Below are 17,670 nucleotides of genomic sequence, written 5' to 3' on the forward strand. Positions count from 1 at the left end.
CTGCCAGGCGGTGCAGCAACATTGAGGTCATGAAGTCATTGGCTGTGAGCACACAGACCAATCATCGGCTGCATCATCCAAATGAGCCGGCTGACTGGCTGGCTGGCTCTCCTTTCGACGTGGGTAAGCGCAGGCTAAGCTAAAGCTAAAGCTAGTCTAGCTCTACGCATACGCAAACACCCCACAAAACAACATCGCAAAACAACCATATCCTGGAAACACGATTCCCTGGTTGAGTGGTGTTTTTTTCAGTTTCAGTTTTGCTATCTGCACACAGCCAGCCATTTGCAGAGCCGATGGGGTTGTTGGTGCCAAATCCTTCCTCCTGGCTGGATAGTCTGCTCTCCCATCTCATTGTACATTGTTATCGTGTCTTACATACTCTTGCTTTTCTTACTTGATTTCTACATGGTATCAGAAAATAGATCTTGTATGATGTTACTATGTGCACTTTTGTGTCCATTTGTTCTTACTTGTTTATATAAGGTATCAGAAAATAGAACTTGTATGATGTTACTATGTGCACTTTTGTGTTTATATGTTCTTACTTGATTCTAGAAGGTATTGGAAGATTCACAATAATGTTAATACGTGCATATTTGTAAACACAAGTTTTTGTTTTATCATGTGTGTTTGAAATAGGATGTGTGTGCATATTTGTATGTGTATGTTCTTATGTTATACTTTGTGGAATTAGAAATAGATCTAAGATGTTAGTATATATATATATATATATATATATATTCTTACTTGATGTTATGTGGTATTAGAAGTAGATTTAGAATAATATTAATATGCACATGCTTGTAGTCCTTGGCTTAAAAAGAATTAAATTTTGTTTTATGATGTTTTTTTAAAAATTTTAAATTAAATTTTGATATTATTTTTGATAGAAAATTGAGAAGATTTAAAACAATGAATATACCTTGAATGTTTTAAAACAATGAATATGAGTGAAAATTGATTAGACCTTGATTCTAAAAGTTTGTTAATTAATGAGAATAGAAAATTTAAAAATACTGGATTTTGAAATTAAATAATTTTGCAAAGTGATGGTATGTGTGAGGGTTTTAAATATTTTTTTAATTATTTCCATCTTTGACTATTAAAATAAATAAGACATAAAAGTAATATATGCAATTAATAGCATTGTAAGGAAGCATGAAGATGAAGTCACTTAAAATATATTAAGACTAATATGATTATTAATATTTTTAAATTAGATATTATTTGATGATGATTTTCGATAGATGATTTTGATTCATAAATATTGTATTTTTTCTAAAGATAAAAACATGAACAGAAATTTTTTAACATAAAATTTATATATCTATTTCTAAAATTTGAATCATAATCTATTTTCAAAAGATTTCTATTAAAATATTTATTATTAAAAATAATAAATTAAATAATTTTTATTTCATTTCATTTTAGAATATCATTTTATATGGAGAATATAAACTAAAAATACTAAAAAAATAAAGTAAAATAAAATAAATCCTTATTACAAAAGAATATAAAACAATTAAAATAGAAGAGAATAAATTTAAAAAACAATTCTCAAAATTTATGTTTTTTTGCCAAAATCAACAATGCTGATATTCTACTAATATTATTTTTTAAAATTACATCATTAAAAATAATCATATCAACTAAATAAAATAGTAAATAGATCATATTAATCATATTCTTATAGACCAAGAAAATTTAGATAAAAATCCATCAAAACTTAATCTCAGATTATTATTAAACATGTTTAAAAAATTAAATTAAGAATATAGAAAAATATATGTAAACACAATAAAAAAAAATAGAAAAAAATTCACCATAAATTAAGAATATAATACACATGCCTTCGAATCTAAGTTTAAAATAGAAGATGTAGAATTAATATAGCAACTAATAGACATTGATCAAAGATACCTCAACCAATAATATAAAATACAAATAAAAATAATAATTTCTATATATAAAATATCAAATAACAACTTAATCATCTACAATTAACTAAAATAAAATTAAAAAATTAATAAAGAAATCAGGTTCTAAATATTATTAAAAAAAAAAATCTTCAATTATAAGAAGTTTTCTAAAAAATCTTTTAAAAAAATTATTTAAAATATGCTAAATATTTAAAGTTGTACCTTAACAAATTATCTTCACATCAAGTACAATAAGATGAAAGCTTAGTTTAGGAAATTTAAAGAAATTTCATGCAATTACATGAATATGTATTTAAAAATCTAATTATTTAAATCAAAAAATAAAAATTAAATATACTTTTTGATATTTAAGAGACTCACATCTATATGCACAAGTCTATATTAATTAAATCTAATAAAAAAGGATTCTAATTTTTTCAAAAAAATTATATTATTATATTTAAAATATATTCTCATATTTAAACATATTAAAATTTTAAAATTTGTGTATTAATACTACCTAAAAATATACAAAAAAAATACTTAGCTTTAGTGCTAGAAATTAAAAAATAATATATTAAAAAACTAAATAATAATGTTTATATAAAAGAAAAATTAACCAATTTATATTAAACATTTATAATCCAATCTTATTATGAGATGAATTTATTTTTGTAATATTGATTTATTGCATGTAACTTATATATATATATATATATATATATATATATATATATATATTTTTTAAATAATTAGAATTATATTTATGTATACATATATATATATATAATATTAAAATAAAAACAAAAAATAACAAGACTTAAAGTATTTTTAAACTTCTTGATTAAACTAAAAGTCTTGAGTTTCATAGTAAAAAATTCTATATTATGTAATAGATGAAGTTTTTATATAAAAAAGAATAAGATAATAGAAATTTTATTTATGTACTAATTAAAAATTTATTATCAAAAATATTTTTCAACTTGTTTAAGGATTAGTTGACAAATCTAATTAGTTACTTTATTCCTCCTTTTAAAGTCTACTTTTTTTTCTTCCACTTTCAGTATTCTTTTTAATTAACTCAGTTCTTCTTCTTTATCAACAACTTATTCTTTTGTACAATTTCTAATTTAAATAATTTTTATCTTTTTTTATTTTTTTTATTTTTTTGGATCTTTGATACCACATTGAACTCTTTTTTTATATATTCTTTTTTAATTATTCTTTCTTAATTTCTTTACATTTATTTTGATCTAATTTAATCACATTTAATTTTATTAAATTTGTAATTCTTCTCTTTCACTAATACATTGTTGCTCCTATATTGTAATTAGTTATCAATTCGTACAAACTTCTTCAAATATATTTTGTACATAACTATAGTTAGATATCATCATTAAGAAAACTTCTTGTACTTTACTTATTGAATATTTTTTTATTAAGTAATATAATAGATTTTCATAAAATTCTTTTCATATACTACCAATTATACATTGTTCTAAATCCTAGATCAATTATTGTCAAGGATATGAATCTTGAAAAAAAAAAAAAAAAAAAAAAAAAAAAAATCTAAATTCACTCTGGTATCATTGAAGAGAATTAGAAAGTCACTCAAAGATGATATAATATTAAACTAGAATGGCTATTGCCAAAAATAAGAAGACTAAAAAGTCTTGAAACAAGACTAAAGACTAGAAAGGCATTGACAAGAATAAAGAAGGTATCATTCTTACCTCCATATATATTCTTAACTAGGAACTACATGGCGATATTCTAGAAGACCTCCAACATGTGTTGACTTTACTAACAACATGTCTTAACTTGCAAGACAAGTTATCTATGTATGCGCCACATAGTTAGATTATTCCACAAGCTGCTACACAAAGTTAACTTGTTCCATAAGCTATCAACATGTGGTTAACTTGTTGGCCAAGTTTCCAACCTACAAACACATCTAAAGTCAAAACCATGTCTATGAAGCTTCTAGGAAGCTTCTCTAGAAGACTTTATGAAATTAATCTATATTTACTTACTTCTATTTAATCATATAAGTAAATATTGAGGTAAATATATGTATCTGTCATAATTATATTTGTTGTTAATATCTTATTAATTATTATTATCATTTCTATCTTTAATTCATAACAATTGCTTTATATGTATGGTTTAGATTTTGTTTTACAAGTATTTTTTTATTTAAGTTTTTTATATTTATTTAATATAAAATTTGATTTAACAATATTCTAATCCCAAATTTCAATTCCCTTGCTTTTTAATTGTATCAAACATACACAAATCTTGATACACACATCATTACCTCAAAAGAAAAAAAGAAAAAAGAAATGCTTTCTACCAAAAAAAATATAACATACATTCTTATATTTTACACACAAATAAAAAAAAATTGAGATTTTATTCTTATGATTATTATTATTATTATTATTATTATTACTATTGCTTCAATTGATTAACTTCTAATTTTTTATAATACTATTAATATCCCATACAATGGTACCTTAGAGCTCTTGAAATTGATGCTTTTTTAAAAATTCCTTCATATTACAAATTCTAAACTAATTTTATTAAGTTAATGATTAAATTATTTCTTTTTAAATTGTTTGTTCAACTTTCTATATACATTGCTATACTAACAATTAATATTCTTTATACAACCAATTCATATTACATCCAAAATCTTTAAACAATATCTTTGATTTTTTTTTAAAACGCTACCATTTATCATCTTAGACTAAATACTTCTTCTCTAGTTTTTTACAAAACAAACCTATTTACATTACAATAGAATAAAAAAAACTTAAATATTATAATAATAATTGAAATGTCTATATTTTTCAAATTAAAGCTATTAACATATATTCTTTACTTAGACTTGTGTTTTTTTGATGTGCCATTAGAAACAAATTCAATTACACAAAACCATGAAAAATTTGAATCTATTTTTATGTGTATTACTTTCAATTTGGATTATTATAAGTTTACATTTTATCTATCATAACTTAGTAGAAATTCATAGAGTATATAACAGTTACAGTAATATCAAAGTCATACAAAATTTAGGTTGTAACTAGAAGTTTAGAATATCACCATATAGAAGACTTTTGTTCCAACAACTTACTAAGAGGTTGTTCAAGATGCACTTGTATTAACTACTCATAAGATTATATTGTTCATAAAGTGATTTTAATAACATACATGCATGAAAATATTATAGAAGATATACATGTCACAACCATTAAAATGTGAAATATAAAAGACCATCTTTCGAATGTGCAAATCAAAGCAATTTTTGTACAACCTTTGTCAAAGTCTAAGAGCTCAATTCACCCACATACATTCGAATCATGTATCTATGATATAGCAAGATCTATGATATAGCAAGATGTAGTTTTTGTCATTGTATTGATTTGTAGGCAGGCTTTAAAGCAACTATTTCAGTTTTATAAAAATCAAAACTAATGTGCAACCAACTCAGAAGTACTGCACAATGATTTTACAACATTTTAACAATTAAATGCTTTACAGCGTGAAGGCAAAATTGTACAGAATTGACATGAGTGTTGATTCGCATTGGAAATGATAAAATATTACGTTTTCCACAATGACACCAGTCCCAATAACATCTTTATTTCTGACCTATCACATAGAAGTAAATCAAGATACATAATGACTTATGCACTTGGAGTACAAAAAAAGAATGTAAGTGGATGCTTTCATATAATAGATGAACAGGTGATAGGATTTAAATCAATTACTGGGCGTTTGAGTGGGATACCAAAAACAGGCTCTTGAGATTAAGTTGTCAATGGGAGTACAAAGCTATGAAACGGCAGTAGACTATCTGTTTCGATTCGTGAACAAAAAAATTAAAAAATATATTTACGTTTCTAAATTACACATGTCTTGTCAAAAACCAAATTTGATCTGGATTGCCAGATTAAGTAACAATTGACCTGCCGCCTTGTTTTACTTACCAAGCCACCGAATTGATGGAGGCTTGTAAGATAAAAGTTAAAGAGAACACAATGGACGGCTCTTAGGATGCACAGTCAAAGGTCTCGGGGCAGAAGTGAATTGAGGACGTCAGGAATTCTATCCGTTTCCCAGGTTCGGCAGCTGGGTTACACAATGTGACGAGGGATGAGAGGATGAACTCACCTCACAAATACAAACTCGCGGTCCAACCCCAAGGACTTGTAGGGAACAGGTTGAACAATCCTTGTTCCTTCCAGCGTGGGCAGCTCATCCACATATGGAATTTTCTCATGCCAGATAAACTCGTTCTCATGTTCGCATTTTCGAAGCATATTTTGAAGTTCATCCAACTCCCGTTGAAATATGTGATTCCACGTATCGTCGGAAGTCGGTCCAGGAGCTACACAACTGGTCAGCTTAAATAGCAATGTGGGCAGAAACTTTCTGTAAGAACTCCATTCATGACCTGAAGTCACAAACATGTTACAATATCAATTCCATGTCATCTGCATTCAGAGAGTAGTGTTGCATAGAAATCGACTTAAAACAATAGAGTTGTCATGCCTATATCGCTATACTCAACCAATTTCGAAAAATGGGACAAGTTACCTGGTCGGAGAGGTAGCACTCTCTTCAGGGAATAACGCAGCACTCCAACCGCTACGCCGAATCGTTCGATCTTAGAATATTCAGCTGCAATATACCTCTGACTTCGTGATTCGTGGAGTACGCTACACATCCTGATAAATTTCTGCGAAATAGTCTGTCAGTTTATTACAGGACGCTGAACACGAAAACTATCTGCAAAATACCTAGTGATACAGGAGGAAACTTTCCCTCATACGTTCACATAGTGCGTAGAAAGACACATTCCAAGAATCTCCCCCCACGCAGGCACTTGTAACAATATCCTCTAAAAACTAGATGCTGTTTCCTGAAGTTGAGTGCACGATCTGACTGAAGTATATTCTTTCACAAACGTATGAAATTTGAGACCACCATTTGCAGAAATCGAATGCTAAAAGTTTCATAAAAAAAAAAAAAAAAATCCTGCTGGCATACTGGATCGCATTCTGCCCTTTCAATGATGAGGGATAAATCCAGAGGATATAATCAGACAGAATGAGGAGACAGCACTGACTTAGCTTACCATTAGCTTGCCGGTGAGGTCATTTAAGTCGCATTTGCTTTCTTCAAGCAGTGTCTTAGCTTCCTCCAGGAATTGCACCACCCCGTAGTGAAGCTTTGCTAGCAGACTCTCGCTGGAGGCCTTCTCCTCTGCTTTCATGGCTGTCACTGCCTAAAACGATTGTATGCAAATAGTGAGGAAAAATACACAACAATTACCCAATGAACGCAGATAACATGGAACTTGGATAACCAGACTTTTCAAGAGCTGACTTGCATGAGATTCCAAATTTTATGCAAAGACTTTAAAGAACATCAAGCACCCCATCTGCTCATGAGAAATCGTACTAATCAAATGTTAATGTCTGGGCTATAGATTGTTGGAGTACTAGTCTTGACGATAGAAAAGTACCTGTGCTTCAGCCAGGCAGATAATGCTCATGATGGACGCCAGCGATGCTCTGACCTCGGGGCAGCTCTCTGGAGTCAGCGAGGCTTCCAATGGAGGCAATACATTCTTCGTCAAGTGCAAGTAGACTCCTGACGCTCTCCTGAACAGGGTAGCTGCCTCCGCCTTGTCTACAGAAAATTACAGCTAAGTAAGTGGACTTCTCGTGAACATATGAAAACAGCACAATATTCTCCTAAACCTGGTCGTAAGCAATAGTATATCTGCACAAGATCCAGGCTATACATCCCAATGATGATAAGGTGCCTCAGTGGACATCAGTCTTGGATATGAGAGGAGACTTTTGAAGTGATTTAAACTTAGTAAGAACAGCTTGATTAGAAAAAGAGAAGATTTCGAAGACTGTCAAAGCACGCTTACCTGTACGCAGCACCTCTAAAGCACGCTCTCTTAGCAGCGCCCCGTACAAATTAAGGGTCATTCCCAGTTCATAGCGCATATCATCCACTTGAAAATCCCGCTGCCCCTTCGCACCTCTACGACTTAATCTACTCAAGGGGCTCGTCCAACGAATTGCTAACCCAGACATCCACTGCACTACGTTGTAATCTGTCTTTTTCGTTTCCAGAAAATTAACCAGATTTTCAAGCAATGGAAGGTACCGCTCAATCTTCTGTAAGTCCTGACAGTCATCAATTTAATGCATATTAGTAGGTATTCACAAATCAGACTGAGGCAATTGAACTGACTATGACTTTCTCTGACATTATTCAACAAATTACAGGGTAGCAAAGAGGATAAAATAGCGTGAGAGTGAATACAAAGGATATGGCCGTCATAAATCACCTCTTACAGTTAGTTACTAAAGAGAAGAGTATGATAAGATGTTAATTCTAAGAGGTAAGACGTCACATCATCAGATAGACAATTTGCTTGCGTTGCTTATTTTAAGCGTCTGATTTGTGAAACTAATAGTTTCTGTTGCTGATAACTTGGGCTAAACACGTATTTGTACACACAACAACGATGAGATACTAGACATACCTGCAAAACTGGAGAAGTGATACCCCCTGCCATCTCCCTTGCAATGGCAGGAGTAATTCTGCAACTTCCATCGATGGAATTTTGAATGGCTTCCCGCCTGGTGCTGAGCTCCCTCAGCTGCTCCAAAGTGCCAGAATCTCGTGCATAGAAGGTTTCTTCGTACACAACCTGGCCCGATTCCCAATCAAGTATTCAGTGATGCTAAATCGATACATCCTGTAAGAAGATTTTCCGGGCAATACTGTCGGCGGGACGATGAGCATGATCCCGGGTGGACATTAATCAGCATCATCATAGTAACGTTGCCATTTTATTGTCTACTTGGCTTCACAGAAAATTTGCATGCATCACTTTAGGCAAGAGAGATACTGTCCGATTTTAAAGATCCAACTGATCGATAAGGTCTTTGAACAGAATCGCACGTAGAGGAAGAAGCTGAATGCTAATCAAACAAGCTTACCTTTTGTGTTCTCAGCTTGGCTGGGTCCCGGAAGTGGAGCAACATACTTAGGTCGTAAATATTCCCAAACTCTCGAGCTAGGAAATTTTGCACACCCACACGCTCAAATTCTAAGCCGGCAGCAGATGCTTCAGGCACATCGCATCGCTATTTCAATTGATGGAATAACATGTATGCCCAAATTTCTAGGTGAACCTTATGCTATCATCTCCACTTGTGGCTCCCGAATATTTGAGAATGCTGGCAGCCACCCTTTTATTAACTCAAAACCCGGGAGGAGGTGCACCTAAAGTACTCAGAGCTCCGGGATGCAATCTAAACACTACAGGGTTCTCTGCACCCTGACGTGCTTGACCTCGTTCCCCAAAATCCAGGCCCAATCTATGCGAGCTCGACTTCCTTCATCCCGCTAGAGTGCGCCTGGATGATTCTCTACTCCAATTGATCGTTGACGATTACACTGATTTAACACAAACCTGCAAAGGAACTACGTGATACTATCCCAGTAGCTGCATGCAACGTAATGCACTCTGAAAACCGACAAATATTCGGTCTCTGGTGATAGGTAACTAAGTCCGCATGTGGACCAAAGTGTGAAATGGGTCATGACTACTGTGCCTTGCACCTCCCATTCCAGCAATCCTTCTCAATGGCATCAAACGATTTGCCTCTCATCAATGTATTAATCTCCAATGTCCGCAAAGCAAACGATCCCCACAATGTTTATGGCCTAGTTACGGCTTCCCGATCATGTAAGAGTAGGAAGTCCCGAAGAACGTCTGAACAGATAGAATTCACCTAGGAGGTTCGAGCTGAGAAAACCTTCTAGCACCAGAACAATCACTCCATAATGTCTTCCACATTCGTCACCCTACGATCGCCACAACTCCAACTCAAACAGAGTGCACCTGCACATCCAATGCGCCAAACATTGTTTCAAGCCTCCTACAAACAGTAGTTCGTAAACATCCCACAAACCTCTCCACACAAAAAGGTTTGTCTCACAACGAACGTCGCATGATACCAGACTATCGAAACCCTCAACATTGCAGCTACATCAACTTACAAGCACTACACCATACACAAACCACTCGCGGAATCTAGCTAAAACCCCCCACTACTCTCAACCCCCAAATCAGGCATCAATGACATCAAAAACATGCAGAACAGAACGACGTCTCAAACGTCTCGAAAAGCTCAGAATCCTCCAACAACGAACCCCGCACTGAGCAGTCCCAGGCAACGAGACAAGCCCAAGGAAACGAAAACATCGAAACTACGCATCATCTCCTCGCATCACAACACACGCTACAGGGTGAGCTCGAGAACCTCTTGAGGTGAAAACAGGGTGACGTAGCGCTTGTGACCCATAAAAAAAACCAAACGCGGCAGAGATCATTGAGCTTTGACTTGGGTTTGAATCATTTTGAAAGCGGGGGAGATCCGGGGGCGATCTTTATGCCCTCATTCTATTTTAAGCGGATCCATTGGCTGCAAATGATGGAATCGGCGGGGAGGTAGCGGATTGCGACACGGGAGCACATCGAAGTGCCTTTCGTTTGTTTCACAGAATTGTGGGTGGTGATTGAAGGGGCGGTTGCAACGGGTACTGAAGGAGTCATCGGCACGCAGGGAGGGCCTTTCCGATGATTCAGAGACAATTTCTCGCGATCGATGTGTCTGCATGGAAATGATTCTCCATGTTTCCGTTGCAGCACTTCCTCCTCGCGGTGCGTGCATACCACCCCACGACGAGGCTTCCGAGGATTTTAAGAAGTGGGTAATTTCGCAAATGGTGGCAATGTAGCTGGAGTCGAACAACAGCTGCACTTTGTCGAGCCAATTCGAATGGGTGTGAGAAGTGCGACGCTAAGCTCCGTAGTAAGCAGGAATTAGGGTATTGCTTCTGCGCCACATATGCAAGATACTAACTCTTCCTTTTCTAAGCAAGTTGCTATTTGTTAGTATGATTTGTTCATATTCATCTCGTCTTGCTTGGACATGTTACAAAGAGAATGGTGAGGTTTTAATGAATAGTTTATGGTGTTGCTTCTGCTTTTGTTTTTTTCTTGTTAAATTTATACAAGTGGGATTCAAACTGTCAGTCTTGTGGTTGAGCGTCATTTTTTACCACGTTGTATTATATCATTTTGTACCATGTTTTTAGTTGTGAATAAAGTATTGTTGATATTCTATAAAATAAAATTCAATAAATGAATGAATAAATACATAAAGAGTAGAGGTGCTTACATGTCTGAAGGTGCAAGTTAAATTTTTTGTATTGTTATTAGTAAGGTTTTCATCAACTTTAACAATATGTGCAAATTTTCACAAACTATGATTTAGTTGCAAGTTGTTTTCGTAGTTGTTGTGTTGTGTGAACATCTGATACAAGGCAATTGCTATGGATAAGTGGATGGACTTTCTCCACTATACCTCTGTTTATGTAATCGATCCAAATCTTTGCAAGAATCAACAATAGACATCTTATTTTTAATGAAGAGATGTTAGATTTGTTCTATTTCATAACAACCTGTACTTTTTGAGGGGAGGTCTTTTATCCCCTTTAATAATCATTTATTTTATTACAATTTATAAACTTAGAAAGGTTGATTAAAATACCGTTGCACAACTTGTTATGTTTTCAAAAATACAGAATAACAAAATATAATAAAAATATAACAAGAAACAGTAACAATACTAGTGGTAGGGTCAGAGCGAACTTTAAATATATCTCTCTTTATTGAGAGTGAGGATTAAGTATTACTAAAATAATATTTATCACTAGCACCCTCAAATCACAAAAGATGGGATGTGTTGTAATGCAGTGATCCGCTTAGTTAATGATATGTGTAGTATTTATCGGTGCGCTTTGGAATAATTATACCCCTGTTTGTTTGTAGCCTTTATCACTATATTATAAACTATAGCACTTAATTCACATCAAATCAACATACGCTATAATTTTTCTTCAATGATTAAACCATCTCTTTGGAGAGTTTTACCATCCATTTCACTAATATCTCATTCGACGCTCTTGCATTCCTTTCAGTTACAATTCATTCATCCAGTGACATACGTTTTAAACAGGATGATTTTGTGTATTTTGATGTTTCAATAATACTGAGATCCATAATATTTTGACACTTATTTTTATTTATTTCATCGAATGCACATTAATTGCTCATTTTGTAATGAACCATTATACTGCATTTTATTTCATTGTTATTATTATTATTATTATCTGTAACATGTCTAAATATATATACATATGGGTTTTACTTTAAAAGGTGTGTGTTTGCAATCTATGCTTTTCTATCTTTATAAATACACATGGACAGTGTATAAAATCCTGTCATGAATAATTTAAGCTTTAAAGGAATCAGAACACTTTGCTAAGTCAAGTTTTACATTGTTTGATATTTTTTATCAGCTGTATTTTAAAAATCCTTTGAAATTTAAACACACACACATTTATATATATATATATATATATATATATATTTATATACTTTTTTTTTATGCAAGTGTTCTTTGATAACAACTATAGTTTACAACATACTAAGATCAAATTACAACAAAATGTTTCCATATATGTTATTTAAATTTACAAAGGCTGATTTTTGAGAGAAAATGATTGGAAATTATCACGATTCACGATTCTTGTAAACAACTAGATTTTTCTAATGTTGCCAAAATGATTAATATGACAAATAATTGTCGTGTGATTTGTTAAGGCAAAAAATAGAATCTGTTAAAAACATTGTAACATGATGTTATTTTCTTTTGTAAAGATAATTTTGGGTACACAAATTAAATAAAGAATTGTAAATAAAAAAATGATCACGTTTATATTAGAATGGGTTTGGTTTTGAAATAATAGAAACAGTGATTTCTATTCAAAAGTAATTGCATCTAATGCAATGAACTTTTGACTATATTTCAAGAATTTATAATAATTTTTAGTAAGTTTTTTATTTTTTTATTATTTTCATATATCCATTACAATATAAGGCCATTGTTCAACTTTAAAACCTTTTTATATATATGTTTTTCATTTATATGTATATATATATATATATATATATGGAGGATATTGTTAATGCCACCAAAAACATTTCTATTGCCACCACAACCCCCATTCACAACTTATTACCCTTGGTCAATACTATGTAGTAACATATCTTAAAAGCCCCTTTTTTCTTTTTCCTTTTATAAGAATCTAGTGTACATATTTAATAATAATAATAATAATAATAACAAAAGAATAATAACAAAAGAATACAAATTTTATGTTTCGCTTCAAACATTGTGATGTTTTCAGCAATAATCAGACTTTAATTATTTTCAATTAAAATATAATAGTATTTGATAATCATTGTATTTACTTTCAGTCACTGTATGTAGTTATTATATTATTCTGAATGTTATTAAGTTTTTTAGTTTTTAGTTCTTTTACTTAAAGAATATTTTTAGTACTTTTTTTACCTTATGTTACATTTGTATTAAAATGTTTTACAACAAAATCCCACATTCTGCATTATGTACTATTATAATTTAATAAAAATAAATAAAAAAGCATAATTGATAATATATGGTGGTTAAACAATCACTATAAAGATTTTTGCACATTCACAAAATTGTTTTTAGCTCACTTCCGACACAACATCTCTTATCTGTACATTATTAGTTTTTAGCACATGGTTGTCATTATACATCAAATCATTCTACAATACATAATTTCAATACAAACTAGAAGTTTACTGTATTTATAATAAGTTTAGCTAATTCAATTTTTAATCCATCTTTGGCTCCACAATACTTTATTTGATTTGATTTTTTTATTTTTTGCAAATATAACATTCAATATAGCCTAATTTTTTGTAATGCAATACACCAAGCTCGACACATGATGGTATTGCATATATCAACAAAATATTATTATTTTATGGTAATATTTAATTGGATAAGCATAGTAAGAATTGCATTTATGGCACACAAAAGACTTAGACTTTAGATACATTAAGACAAACAACTACCTATCTAATATCTACATACACAAAGACTTTTTTAGTCATATAATGTCATCATAACTTTTTTTTTATAGTTTTGATGATCTACTTCTATGCTATTTCAGGTATTTAATAAATTTGCATATTGAGATTATTAAATAAGAAGTAGAGTGTTTATATAGAACCATAATAATGTCAAGTTTTGTAATTGATAAGTCTCTAATTTATATTTTATATAACTAAATTTTATAATTTCAACAAATGATTGGTTTTGTCCTTATTTCAGATTGTTCATTGGAAAGAAACTTTGTTTTTCAATTAAATTCAATAGAATAACCATTAAAAAAATATAAAATATAAAATATATTTAAAATTTGATTGATGAGGGTAATCTTTAATTTCCTTTTTATAGATCTTATATTAAGAGATTTCAAATCTAAGATTAACATCTTCAATATTAATTTAAGGCCTTGACCATTACAACAAAGTTTCTATAAAATCATACATTATAATTTATAATAATAAAGTATCAAAAATAAATAAATAAAATAAATAAATAAATAACATAAAGAAAGATATCAAAAAGAAAAGAGAATATATATATATATATATATATATATTTCTTCTTTATATATATATATATATATATATTTCTTCTTTATATATATATATATATATATAAGAAGAAATTGAAACAACTACTACCAAAGATAAAAAAATAAAAAATAAAAACTAAAAAAACTAGAGATTCTTGAAACTAAAAGCAAAAAAAGCTCTAACAAGACTGAAAAAGGCTTCATTCTTGCCTCTATATATACTATCTAACTATGGAATTATATGATAATGTCCTATAAGCCACATGATACATGTCCAACTTGCAAGACACATGTCTAACTTTAAGACAAGTTTCCAATATGTGAGCTACATAACCAACTTGTAATACAAGTGGCTAACATGAGTGATATGTGACTAACTTGTTAGCCATGTTTTTAATATACTAATCACCTATAAATACTTATAAAACCAAATTTGCATCTATAAAGCTTTTGAGAAGCTTTTTAGTTAGATATTAACAAATAAAATTAATTTTAATTATTCTTATTTAATTATAATTATTCTAAATCTATAACTATAATAAATATCTCTATATTTATTAGTATAATCATTTAAAAAGATAATAATTATCTTTATATTTCTATTATATTAGTTTTAATTATGATATATATAATTATTTATATTAGTTTTAAATAAATGATTTTCTTCTCATTATATTAGTTTTATATAAATCTATAACTATGATATTAGATATCCATGATAGAAAGGTTTAAATAACCTAGCTAAATTTTTTTAACTTAAATGTTTTTTTTTTTTTTTTTTAATTAATAAGTAACATCCTATTCTTTTAAGAATAAAATATTATTAGTGCTTATATTTATAAATTTTAAAAAAATATATAATGAGAAGAAAGTTATTTTATTTCCAAGACAACATTCAAATACAACCACATTACAAATTGAACTAATAGTTGAGAATTATGTGCCCTTATTAGTCCCTTTTGTTTTAAGAATTAACTTTTTAGTTGATTTTTTTAATAGTTAAATTAATATTTTAAAATATAAATATGAGAATAATATTAAATCATTTATTAGAATTAACAGATTTTTTTCCTCTTTTTAATTCTTAGAAAGAGACAATTCTTTTCGTATCTTAGAAATTAAAATTAAAATAATAATAAATCTTGTTTCATATCACCTACCAATTGATCTATTAGATCAAATATCTACCTTATGTAGATCTTTTAGCTATAACTTGAAGTTATGTAAATAATCACTAAGAAGTTCAAACTAACAAAAATAAATTTTGAGCAAATAAAAAATCCCCTCTTGCAATGAAGTTTCAAATTACCACTAGATTTATTGGAAATTCTTGCACAAACTAAGTTTTCTTATAAAAAAAGATCTTAAACAAAGAAAGATTTATACAATTATCTATATATAATTCTAATAAATATGTATATTAATACATTTGAAAAATAACTCCAAGACTAACAAGAATTTATTTTAGAATCAAAATAATAATTAGATAAAAATTCAATATATCTAATCTAAAATTAAATAGATAATTAAAGATTTTTTTTGTAGTTTTCAAATTTAATAGACTAATGACCAAAATTCTGAAATCAAAATATAATAATAAATAAAAAAATTATTAAAAAGATAAAATTTAAATAAATTTTGAAAATAATATTTTTCTTTAAATACCATTCGAACTGATGTTTTATTTTTAAAATTTTTAATTTTTTTTGCAACTAGAGTATCATATACTTGAGAATATAATATATCAACATAAATCTTTTAGAAAAATACCACCATCTTTAGAAGAAATGCAAAAAAAATTTAAAATATTAATTAATAATAAGGATCTAAATCTAGATGGTATGTAAACCGAGTTCCTTAAGTATTTTTGGTTTATTATAAAAATCACATAAAATATAAAATTATCTCTAATTTCTAATTAAAAAAATCTAAAAAAAATCCAAAATCTTTTGTAGAAATTTGATTCATTTAAAGTTTTAATTTTGATTAAAAGAAATATTTATAAATTTTAAACCACTTATCTTTTTATATATCACTTAGTAAAAAAATTCTAAATTTTTGCAAAACATGATATAATTAATTCTAATAGACTAAGTTCAAATAATTTTTTTAGTATTCAAACACATCTTAAATAATGTAGTCCTTGTTTAAGAAGAACTTTATTGGTGGCAAGTTTAAAAGATATTTATATTACTTAAGTAAAAAAAATAAATAGTAGTAAGGTTTAATAGGAAAAAATTTGTTAGGTAGATAAAATATTCTCAAAGAAACTTTAAAAAAGTACTCTCGACACAAATTAGATGTTTAGACTCATATAGATATGCCACATGGATATTGAAACTTATTGTACAAGTCTTGTACTTATGTAAAATTATATTAGAAACAACTTCAACTTGATGCTTGGGCTACAAGACTTGATGTCTTACGAATGTCTCCACAAAATATTCTTGGTGGTTAGTATATATGAAGGCAAGACTTGGACCATCCTTATCAACATTATTTTTGTATTCTAATCTAAATTAGAGACTTTCTAACTTCTATGAAATTGGCAATAGTCATTTTAGTTTTTTTTAGTTTTTTTTTTTTAATCTTAATTTTGATTTTAATTTTAATTTTTTTTTTCTTTCAATGACATAAGAGTATGTTATCTTCTTAGGATTCTATCTTGATTCATGTCCTTGACAATAAGCTTTCAAACAAGACTTTTTGGTTTTAAAATTAGATTTAATTTAAACTTATAATTTTATGTTAAAAATTATGTATTTAAAGATGATAATTTATTATAATTTATTCTTAATTTATAAGAATAATAATAATAAATTTTTAATTAATAAATTTATTTTTATAAAAAGTTATGAAAAAATAATCAAGATAATATTTTCTTTTCTTAATGAGATTTTAAAATCTAACTTAAATTTAAAATTAAAAATAATAATTTAAAAATATTTTATGTTCCACTATATAAGATCAATTTTTTATTAAGTAATATGTTAAAATTTATAACATCTTTTAAAATAGAGTAGAACTCATCATATACCTTAATTCAAATATTATTTTATTTTTCCATTGTGTTTTAGCTTTTATTATAAATTAGCAAGAATCTAAT

At 29.0% G+C, this 17,670-nt stretch overlaps 1 protein-coding gene across 3 annotated transcripts; it reads right to left on the reverse strand.

The window, feature by feature from the left end:
- Positions 1-5,707: 5,707 nt before the first annotated feature.
- LOC112292852 (uncharacterized) lies at positions 5,708-10,789 on the reverse strand. Of its 3 annotated transcripts, none has more exons than XM_024541745.3 (8): positions 10,286-10,789; positions 8,957-9,864; positions 8,497-8,664; positions 7,873-8,134; positions 7,456-7,622; positions 7,066-7,215; positions 6,525-6,666; positions 5,708-6,381 (listed from the first exon to the last, which is right to left on the reverse strand). In XM_024541745.3, exons 2-8 carry the CDS (start codon positions 8,999-9,001, stop codon positions 6,095-6,097), a joined length of 1,221 nt encoding a protein of 406 aa, XP_024397513.1. In that variant the 5' UTR covers positions 9,002-9,864; positions 10,286-10,789; the 3' UTR covers positions 5,708-6,094. The 3 variants fall into 3 exon arrangements, 2 of the variants coding, with proteins under 2 accessions (XP_024397513.1, XP_090112364.1); XM_090256238.1 differs by lacking the exon at positions 10,286-10,789 and adding an exon at positions 10,176-10,280; XR_016506565.1 differs by lacking the exon at positions 10,286-10,789 and having other exon boundaries at positions 6,525-6,655; positions 8,957-10,249.
- Positions 10,790-17,670: the final 6,881 nt, after the last annotated feature.

This window comes from Physcomitrium patens, chromosome 15 (assembly GCF_059467195.1).
Source record: "Physcomitrium patens ecotype Gransden chromosome 15, ASM5946719v1, whole genome shotgun sequence".
In the NCBI taxonomy this organism is placed as follows: Eukaryota; Viridiplantae; Streptophyta; class Bryopsida; order Funariales; family Funariaceae; genus Physcomitrium; species Physcomitrium patens.

What these genes read in the sequence shown, in the direction of transcription:
- LOC112292852 (XM_024541745.3), bottom strand. Translation starts at nt 9,001, where the DNA reads ATGTTGCTCCACTTCCGGGACCCAGCCAAGCTGAGAACACAAAAG. An exon ending in CCAAGCTGAGAACACAAAAG is followed by an intron (nt 8,665 to 8,956) that starts GTAAGCTTGTTT and finishes GAATCGGGCCAG; the next exon opens with GTTGTGTACGAAGAAACCTT. An exon ending in TTTAGAGGTGCTGCGTACAG is followed by an intron (nt 7,623 to 7,872) that starts GTAAGCGTGCTT and finishes AATTTTCTGTAG; the next exon opens with ACAAGGCGGAGGCAGCTACC.